This window comes from Apostichopus japonicus, chromosome 15 (assembly GCF_037975245.1).
Source record: "Apostichopus japonicus isolate 1M-3 chromosome 15, ASM3797524v1, whole genome shotgun sequence".
Classification (NCBI taxonomy): domain Eukaryota; kingdom Metazoa; phylum Echinodermata; class Holothuroidea; order Aspidochirotida; family Stichopodidae; genus Apostichopus; species Apostichopus japonicus.
This window is the reverse complement of record NC_092575.1, coordinates 16,674,829-16,684,809: the sequence shown is the minus strand read 5'-3', so window position 1 is coordinate 16,684,809 and position 9,981 is coordinate 16,674,829. Positions and strand designations below refer to the sequence as shown.

Sequence of the window (9,981 nt, the reverse complement as noted above, 5' to 3'; positions counted from 1 at the left end):
GTGGAAGGTTTTGAAATCCTTTCTTGCTGAATCTGTCGAAACGAACAATTGAAGCAATGTCGGTTCCAATGGCAGCGATGTATTCCGTTCTTGGTTGCACTGTAAGGAGAAAGAAGAAACTTTATTCAAGTATGTCTGATAAACAACTTCATTGCAGATGTACGAGGTAACATACATAAGTTTAATTTATTGACTGTCTTCTCTCTTAAATAAGATGGGTAATGATTTCTGAATAAACTTGACAAAATTCAGTATAACCATCGTAACCAAAAAGCAATCTTACTCGTAATTACGTAAACACTTAATATCTGAGACTTAAGAGAATGCAAAAACTTCTACAATTAAATATATTTCTTTACCAAATTGCGGTTCATCCAAATACGAGTGAAAAATAACATGACATAGCTCCATGATAGGCTCTACGTGGTGTCCCAGAATACATACCTTGATTGTACCGAGCACTAAAACCTCTTTCTTCCAAAGTGTTATCCGTTTGCATGTGGATTGTCAATTGGTTTGTCGTCGATAGAAAGCGAATCGGATGAGCTGGCCAGCCAGGTCCGTCATCGCAAAATGTCGCTGGGAGGGATTCTGACCCGGGCGTGGGATCAGCGATCTAGTGGTAATCAGTTCCAGATTGGAACGGACAAACAAATAGACGGGAAGACAGAGATATAGAAACAAAACAAGAGTAACCAGTTGAATATGGTCTCTCGTAAAGTCGATACGCTCGTCAGGCATTGGATAATAAAATGAACATAGTTTTTGAGAGATTTTCATAAAACTTCCCTTGGTTTTATTGTTACAAAACAGTCGATCCATGTATGAATCTCTTAACATTGCTCTATAAAGAGAACTCGAAGACAAATATTCCTAAATTAATTGGTTAAGATTGCGGTGTAAAACAAATATTTATGTGCTTGAGCTCTTGTAATATTGGTAGCATCGTTTTTTAATTTCTTTTCTTTAATGTATACGTCTTAAAACAATAAGTAAAACTTAAAACTTATTACTAGTTTAAATAGCAGACAAAATCGGTCTGCCATAATCAGGGTATAAACGCTGCAGTCGTCAAATGCATCTCTATTGTCGAGTAGCCTGCAACGAATGCACAAATTCAAGATGAAAGCTCTTCCTTGAGAGCTCTTAAAATGAAAATATACAATATCGACAATCCATATATGTTAGCTATGAGGTATTTTAAACGTATTTCTTAACCGTGCATGTATATATTTACCGTGATTGTATCGTAGCATTGACCGCCGATTTTTGCTTCGAGTTGAACATCATCAAACGTCAACTCGATGACTTTTCCTTCTGCAGCTTGCAAGTGCCATGTACAGTTAAGATTGGAAGGATACAAATTTGGATATTCAGGCGATGTTAATGTCCCCGATGAGTTCGAGAGCGTCACGTCACAGGCTGAATGTTAAAAGAAGTAACATAGAGAGAGAGATGCATGGGTGAGGTTTAGGTGGGTGCAAATGGCGAATTTGTTTTCCGAACTGATTTGCAATTACGGAGTGTTCAGCCAAACAGATTGCTCGTTACGTCAGCATCAATAATCACCATCGCTTGGAAGTTCGAAGACATACACTGAGTTACACACTGACACTTAATTAAGTCTAGTTTCGGGGTTTCCCCTCAAACGCGCTTACTTTATTTTAATGCTTGGATCACATGTGTGACCTTACTTATGATACATACGCTTCATTCCACTGGGTTTGTGTTTACTATCGCAAGATTCGCGAGCCGTTCTATTGAAATCGGAATTTGTTTCGCGGAATGGGTAGGCCTACACTAAAATCAACTTCACGACGCGAGTTCACGAGTCTTGCATGAGTATACGCAAAACAGTATAGTGTGCGGAATGAAATATTTCCGTCGATGTACTGTGTACACAGTTATAATACATAGAGGCCTACCGCGCACGTGTGATATACCAGGGAGTTGTTATCCATAAAAACTCTCTGGATATTCCTTGTACGAAACTTTCACTGTGCGATGTTATCGATAAATGCCTTCCCAGAAAACTTTGATCAAAGTAGATCATACAATGCTAGTGTGCTAAATATGTCTAATCCAATTCCAAACATATCTACATATATTTAAGAAAAGCTTCGGGTAATTTTGAACGGGAATATCTTCGTTGCAACGAATGGATGCATACATTTTGGTAACCTCGCAGTGAAGGTTTCTATGGTGATGACGTACCTTTTCCGACCAATCATGAGCGACTATTTACACACAATTGCAAACCTGTTTGGGGAAAAAATCGAGTGCGGATGGCGGTCAAAGTGTTTATGTGGAGGGACTTAGTGATTTGAATGACAGCGTGGAAGTAAAAGGGAACAACAAGGATGTATGGAGCTAGGAAGGTAATTGGAACATTACGTGCTCTAGACCCGATGGTCTAACGATGACAACCTGGAAAAAGAAGTGTTATCTTTAGGATTTAAAGCGATTGTCCTATATATTTTGCTCTCTGAAACATAAATGTTACATTGGTCGCACAGAAAACAACGTATAATACATGTTTTGAACTCACACGGTCATTTAACTTTTTAAAACAAAATTCTAAATGTGGTTATAGTTATTAAATGTTAGGTTTGTTAACTTTAATTCTGAAGTCATAACAGCTTTCGCCAAATATCATCGTTTCTGCTACAAGTTTGTTTGGACTTAAATAAACGATAAGATCACTAGTATTGTTTCTATGGTTTGAGATATTCACCTTTCAAATATGTTCATATCTCTGGAATGCTCTTTAAGGTTTAATTGATAGCGACGTCGTGCTCCTCAGTGCAGATCTCCATGTTACTGTTAATCCCCCTTTTTTATCAACTGTCAATTTATCTTGTTATGAACAAAAGATCATATGTGGATAACATTCAACACTATTTGTCCTTGACAAAATTGTTATTGCATTATTTGTGGCCATCAAAAGTGTTTTTTCCTGGATTGAGTTTTGTGTTGCATCTGAGGAACTGACATAATGCGCTGTGTGTTAGACTAAGTAGTACCGCCACTTTAATTGTGACAACGCTGTAACAACTAAGATGTTTTAGGTTTCGTTGAAAAGGGGCAAGAAGAAGAAGAAACCATCTCTAATGTTCGAGGGGAGGGGGTGTTGTCTATTAATAAAACTGTTTTAATTAAATCATCGAGTCTTTCAACGCGAGCAAATTCTTACTGCATTTTTCTGTCTTCTATTTGCCAGTGAATACTACAATAACAAAAAATCAATAAAAGTTATAATCTCTTTCTAATGTAAAAAATATATCATCTTAACTTTTGTTTAGAAATGTAATCTGAATGGGTTACTTGCCATGTATAGTCCTCATTTTCAAATGTTTTGTTATTTTGTTTACCGATTAATTCTTTCAAGCAACAAGATGGTATGACAACTGTACACTCTCAACCAGCTTGCCGACTGTGAACTTTCATTTACTTACTCAGTAATCTACCTTTAACTTAAAGTAGTCACTTTATTTTGGAATACATACAAGTGAAAAGATCATTACAGGGAAACTAACATAATCATAATTATCATTTTCCTTACTTTCTAAAAGCTCCTGTGACTGTGTGACTTCAGTGGAAGTTAAAACGAATATTGCCATGTAACAACAACACCTTGTTTGTTTGAAAATATCACAGTGTAGAGTGTATTGTGTTTAAAAATATTCAAGTTTTCATTTTGACCAGAATATGAACTGTCAGCTGAAAATGATTTGAAGCTTTCTTTTCAGACACAATTTTGTTTAATTTTAATATAATTATATATAATGATACGAAATGAAGGTAACTTGATTATATATACCTATGTTGATCTATAAGGGGTACCTATGTACAGAGTTTGATATTCCTACATGCCCCTCTTATCGAGAACTCAATTGACCGCAAGTGACCAACAACAAAAATTAACATTCATTCTTCAAGTGTGGAACATGCTAAGATTGAGATCTGTCCAATTTTCCCTGCTTGAATCATATTTTTTTGTAAGGATTTTGCATGTTGACCTCTGCTGACCATTGCTGTCCACCAACACACGATAGACTTGTTCTTCTTCTCTTTGGATGAACATTTTGACAATTTATTCTTTTGCGGTCTTTCCTTCTCCTGCAGTCGAGCAAAATGCATCAACTATAGTAAAATTGCCGAGACGTATTAAGCCTAACTGTCATATCATGTAGGCGCATTAGTTTACCATTAGTGTTAGGCTATAAACACGATGCAACTATTGGCGCGGGTGTCAATCCCAATTGTAAAGTGTGTGTATGTGGGGGTGTGATAAAGGGAGGGTATAAATGACTGAACACGGTTAAAACTGAGTAGCGCACACCGCGAGCGCTTTGGCGCAAAGCCTTTACGGGGAGGGGTCCAGGGGCCGGCGTTAGGGCCACTGACGGGGCCTAGGGCAGTCTCATCTACATAAATCTTAAAATCTGCCACTTTTTGTTGTTAATTTAGTGTTTAGTGTTAATGTTGCATAATAATGCTGCTTCGATATGCGTTTATGCCAGGGCCTTTTTAAAAACTTTTTACTGGGTGGAGCATATCCCAAACGGGACCATCATGACACTATCTAAGCGGAGCGCCAACATCGATTGGCGCGAAAAGTAACAAGGAAATATTGCCAAAATTGTCTTCCAGATTGCCGTAAATGGCACTTCCCAGGCGTTGTAAGTTGCATCTCATGTTTTAGAAATGAACAATTCCAAAAATCATTCCAAAAACAAAACTAAATTTGACAAATTCGGTGAAGTCACTTGGTAGGGTCAAAATAGGACTTTACGTTACTTTTTAATCTCTGCTTTACTCATGTTTTACACAGATAATTGAAGACATAAAAGCACGCTAGGAAAAATTCTGATGGTAGCCGGAGCTTATATAAAAGCTCAGGGTAGCCATATGGGGAAAAAAGTGTCAAGTAATTGTCTTCTTTGTTAGGGGCTTTTTTATCATGCCCATATACTTTATACTTGTTATCTTTATTTTTGGTGGGTTTCTTGTACAAGCTACGGCTTCCAAGCCCTTCCACCATTTTCTCTCCGTAATTTCCATTATTTTTCTTTTATATGATTTATTACTTATTATTTTCTTTGCATGGCATTGTCTTCACAGTCCTATTATTATATAAACATTGTGAGGAAATGGAAAAAAAATGAAAATGAAAATGAAAATGAAAATGAAAATGAAAAAAACAACTCATGAAAACCAAAACAAGCGGACGATCATCGCATCCGCGATCGTGCATGTACGTGATTAGCGGTTAAAATAAACCTTGTGTTTCTTTTCCCTCCATTCCTACAATACGTGCCTATAAATAAGAAGAAATAATATTATCATTTCGTTAAAACTGAATGAAAAAAACGCATACTGTCCCAAGCGTTCAGATTATGCTCGCGGAGTGTTAGCTCAGTGGTTAACGCCGGTGCCTTCAATCATAAGGTCCCCGGTTCGAGTCACTCCAAGAATAATGTATGTCGTCCAGTTATAGAGTTGTTGAAAATTGACAATTCATAATCATGGACGCTTAATATGAATGTAAGAGACTGACTTCGGTTAGCTTGCGGCTTTGATAAGCCTATAAGGCTGCTTCGCAAGTTCCTGCTTGCAGGAGGATCTAAATACATACATACATACATTATCGTAGGCCTGTAGGAAGTGGAACTCTTATGAGGACAGTTCCCCCCCCCCCCCCCCCCCGCAGGCTTCGGACCTGTACTTGGCATCAGTTAACTTAATCACATATATACATTTATTGAACATGTGTACATTACAACTACTAATAAAATCCCAATCAATACAATCGAAAGCTTTTTCACAATCATGAAAGAACAGAAGACCCGGAACGTGTTTGTGGTAGTGTGTCAATCAAGTGCGCACAAAAATGAATATTTCCCCCAATAAACTTGTTTTAATAAAACCAGTTTGATTATTCCCAACAATTTTATCGACGACTCGTTTCAACCTGTTAGCCAATACTTTGGCTCCTATCTTGTAGTCAGTGTTGGGAAGACTAATTGGCCTATGGTTAGCAATAAACTTAGGGTCCTTAGCCGGTTTACGGATTAGAGAAATAACCCCTCTACTTTGCTCACAGGATAAAGAACGACGATCAAAACCAAAATTTAATGAATTGACAACAAGATGACCAAGAAGAGACCAAAAGTGTCTATAAAACTCAGTTGAGAGACCATCAATACCGGGAGATTTACTGTTAGCCATTGAGCTTAAGGCCCTATGACATTCATCTAAAGTAATGGGCCCGTCTCTAGAACTGGGGTCCGAATCCTCAGAGTGAAAGTCAGATATATCTCTAATAGAATACGAAGGATAACATGGTGAACAAGGGTATAAAGTACTATAAAACAAACGACTTTCGCAGAGAATATCTCCACTGTTAGTGGGTGATACTGCCCCAATTCACATTTCAACTAAAAATGCTGTTGTTACAATTGTTGCACCTTTATAAATTCAGAAAATATTTAGTGCTCTTTTCCCCAGCCTCGACCCAACGGACTCTCGACCGAACAATACTGCAATGAAGCTTGTCATGGTACATACCTTTTAATTGATTACGGGCATTGTCTGAACTTTGACGAATGACAACGGAATTGTTTTCCTACAACTCTCTTTCAAGATTGGAGATACTGCGTAAAATTTAATTTTCGCTCTTACGTGTGTTCTTAGCTCTTTGTTTGGCAAACTAAATAGGTTTAGACATATTTAAAATTTTCCCATTTTGCGGAAGGGTCTATAGAACGAATATTGTGAGTGACAGTAGTAACAAGATTTTGTATTAAGTCATTATAGGCGGAATCAGCTTCAATTAATGAGAGTTGTTTAACTTCCAATACCCCGGACTTCTATCATCATCATCATTGCGGATCGACAAAATCACCATAGAGTGGTCAAATTGAAGAGGAGGTTCAAATGCTTCTAAATTTGTAACTTGATAAATTGTCTTGCAGTTGTTTCAGGGAAACTCTGTTTTAGTTTTGCCTTCTGTTTTCACAACTCCTCAGAATTTCTGTTTCAAATTTACCTTATTTTGTCACTCACTGCTTTGTTGAAAGGCAACAATGAATTATATATATATATATATATATATATATATATATATATATAAATATATATATATATATATAAAAACATACTTTATGTTAATGCAATGGAGGTAAACGACAAAGGCAAATGAATATATATGTAAATGAAAATCGTAATGAATTGGAAAATCAAGAACAGTGAAAAAACTTTCAGCCTCCACCGGGATTCGAACCACGGGCCTTCCGCTCTGTACGCGGACGCCCTAACCACTAGGCTATGGACGCTGATTGTATGCCCAGAGGTTCGAAACCGGTAAGGAAGGTCGTAATTCCACTGTAGGCGTTTGTCACCTGTATCGAACAATACTAGTTATGTTTTTGGTGACATATTTTGCCTTAATCTTGAGATCAAACATGATGCTAACCAACTCGAAATCATTTGTGATTCCTAAAGCTATATATAAATGTATATATATATATATACATATATATATATATATATATATATATATATAGATATATATATATATATATATATATATATATATATATATATATAGATATATATATATATATATATATATATATATATATATATATATATATATATATATATATATAAAATAATGAAAGCCCTTATAAGTGAAAGCCTTTATTCCTCTCTTTACAGAAGTGCAAACCCTAGCTTGGCAAAGAAACTTCCTTGATAATCTTCCTTATTAATCTCTTAGTCTAGAAGAATCTGTATTAACAAGCCCTTTTCCCGATGGTAAATGACAAATCCCCAGGTTTGATAGCCTGTCTGTTAACTTTTATAGGAACTTTCGACCAGTGATCGGTCAAACTTTGTTAGAAGCATTTAACCATTTAACCAATTCTTCCAAATCTGCCAAATAACTTCATTAAAGAAGTTAAACACCTCGTCTCTGATCTTGTCTGACATGGCAATCCAGACAAAGTTAAACGTTCATCGATTATAAATTGTTTAAGTGAGGGGGGTTTGAAGGTACCTCACATTGAGTGTTTTGTATGATATGGATGGACCGTGGAACTTTTCTTCGATCTCTACTTATTATCTGTTGGTAAAACACTGTTTCATCAATGCAATTGTAAGAAATATGATGTCGAAAACATTTTTTTTTCGGTTTCGGCAACATTTTCTGTCACCCTTACAACTTTTTAATTTTCCAAATTATGAAGTATTAAATTTGTGTATGCAAGACAAGTAACACCGAGCCAAATATTGATGATTCTTTTTATAAATCGAAACTTGTTTTGAGCGTTTGAGGTTTAAGCGAGAGCAGCCCCAGAAAAATGAAGTGAATTTTCCGGAGCTTAGAAATGCCTTTTCATTGTGTCCGAACCTGTTAACGTATATAGTTCTCATTTTGCTGTGTATTGCAATTGGTTTATTTGTTGTCTACTAACATCAACTGATATTAACTGCAGATGCTTGAATATGTAACAGACCATACAATGCCAGTTTTTGTTCTTGCAATTTATAATTTTAATGTGTACCATGTGATCGAGTTATCGTGAATACACATGGAGAAAATGATAATAATAATAGTATTTTTTCGGATACGCTCCAAATTATATAAGCGATCATATTTTACGACATAACAAAATAACCCTGATTCTCAAAAACAATATAAAGAAACAAAGAAAATTATTGAAAAAGAAATTCGCTTATCCCGAAATGAATAAATAAATAAACATCTTCTTTGTTTTGAGAAAGTTATTGATACATTCAATTATTGAACATGTCATTTAAGAGTGTACTAAAACTACTGCGGTATTCATTCTAATTCTAATTCTCATTATAATTTCCATTCCCATTCTTATTATAATTCTAATTCTAATTCTCATTATAATTCTCATTACAATATTCATTATAATTCTCATTATAATTCTCATTATTGTTCTCATTATAATTCTTGGCAGAATTTTAGTCTTTTTCTAGCCCAACATGAAACCAATGAGTGTTAGGTTTGTTTTTCTATAGTGTTCTGGTTCCAAAATATTCACTTTTAAAGTATGTTAAACTGAGAAACAGATGTCTTTGTTTAAGACTACATAGTCCAGTTACTTAACCTGATGAATCAAAGCTGTTTAAAGGGTCATTCCTGAAAAATTAAAAGTGTTATAGAAGTCCAACATGGACTGATAGAAGTAGTTTCTAATGGTCTGCAACATATCTAAATTAATTTTGTGCCTTAAGTAAACGGCAAGAGAACATAGTTGTACTAAACCTTCCCTCTCATTTTCATTTACTATAGGCTCAAAATGACTACAAAATCTGTACCAAACGGTTACAAGTTTACTTTTTACCTTGTTCGGTTATTTGTCTTTGTAAAAGATTCAACAACTATGTATGTGCGGAAAGGACAAAAAAAGAAGCAAGAATGGGCAGCAATATGAACCCATACACTCATATATGCATACATGGACGGTTTATGTTACGAAAACGAGTAAAATTCTTGTAGGTAAAATTAAAATTAAAAATTGTCTCCAAAAATCCTTTTGCAAGGCTGCGGTAACCTTACCTTGTGCCATTAGCAACTTTCCTCCCAAAAAGAAAAGAAATAAGAACGGTGAAGAGAAATTTATTTGGTATTTCATGGTTGAGTAAATCTTGTTTACACTGCGGCAGTTGTTCAGTGTGTTGTAGACTCATAAAAAGACTATCTTGTGTTGAACCTCCGCATTCCGAAGCCAAAACTAATAATGAAAATCGAATGCCGCGAATGTCTTAAGTGATATGATTTTTTTTACAAACCAAATATCCACTAATCGTCTTTGTTTTTAATTTGTTTTCTGAAAACTCTATCAGCTTAAATCTCTTCCCTGTTGGCTTGGTATGCACCATTGCATGTACTTAGGAAACGTTCATGATATTAGCAATTAGCACTAAGCAAGTGTGACGTCG

General features: G+C 35.6%; 1 protein-coding gene across 2 annotated transcripts in view; it reads right to left on the bottom strand.

Annotated features, from left to right (window-relative positions):
• LOC139980490 (cubilin-like) overlaps positions 1-9,981 on the bottom strand; it is a 30,171-nt gene extending 20,190 nt beyond the window's left edge. For both annotated transcript variants that reach the window (XM_071992136.1, XM_071992137.1), the window contains exons 1-4: positions 9,599-9,981; positions 1,238-1,422; positions 445-616; positions 1-99 (exon numbers count right to left, since the gene is read on the bottom strand). The exon at positions 1-99 is cut by the window's left edge and continues 144 nt beyond it. In XM_071992136.1, the coding sequence (XP_071848237.1) occupies positions 1-99; positions 445-616; positions 1,238-1,422; positions 9,599-9,674 (532 nt within the window). In that variant the 5' untranslated portion in view covers positions 9,675-9,981. The remainder of the gene's footprint in view (positions 100-444; positions 617-1,237; positions 1,423-9,598) is intronic.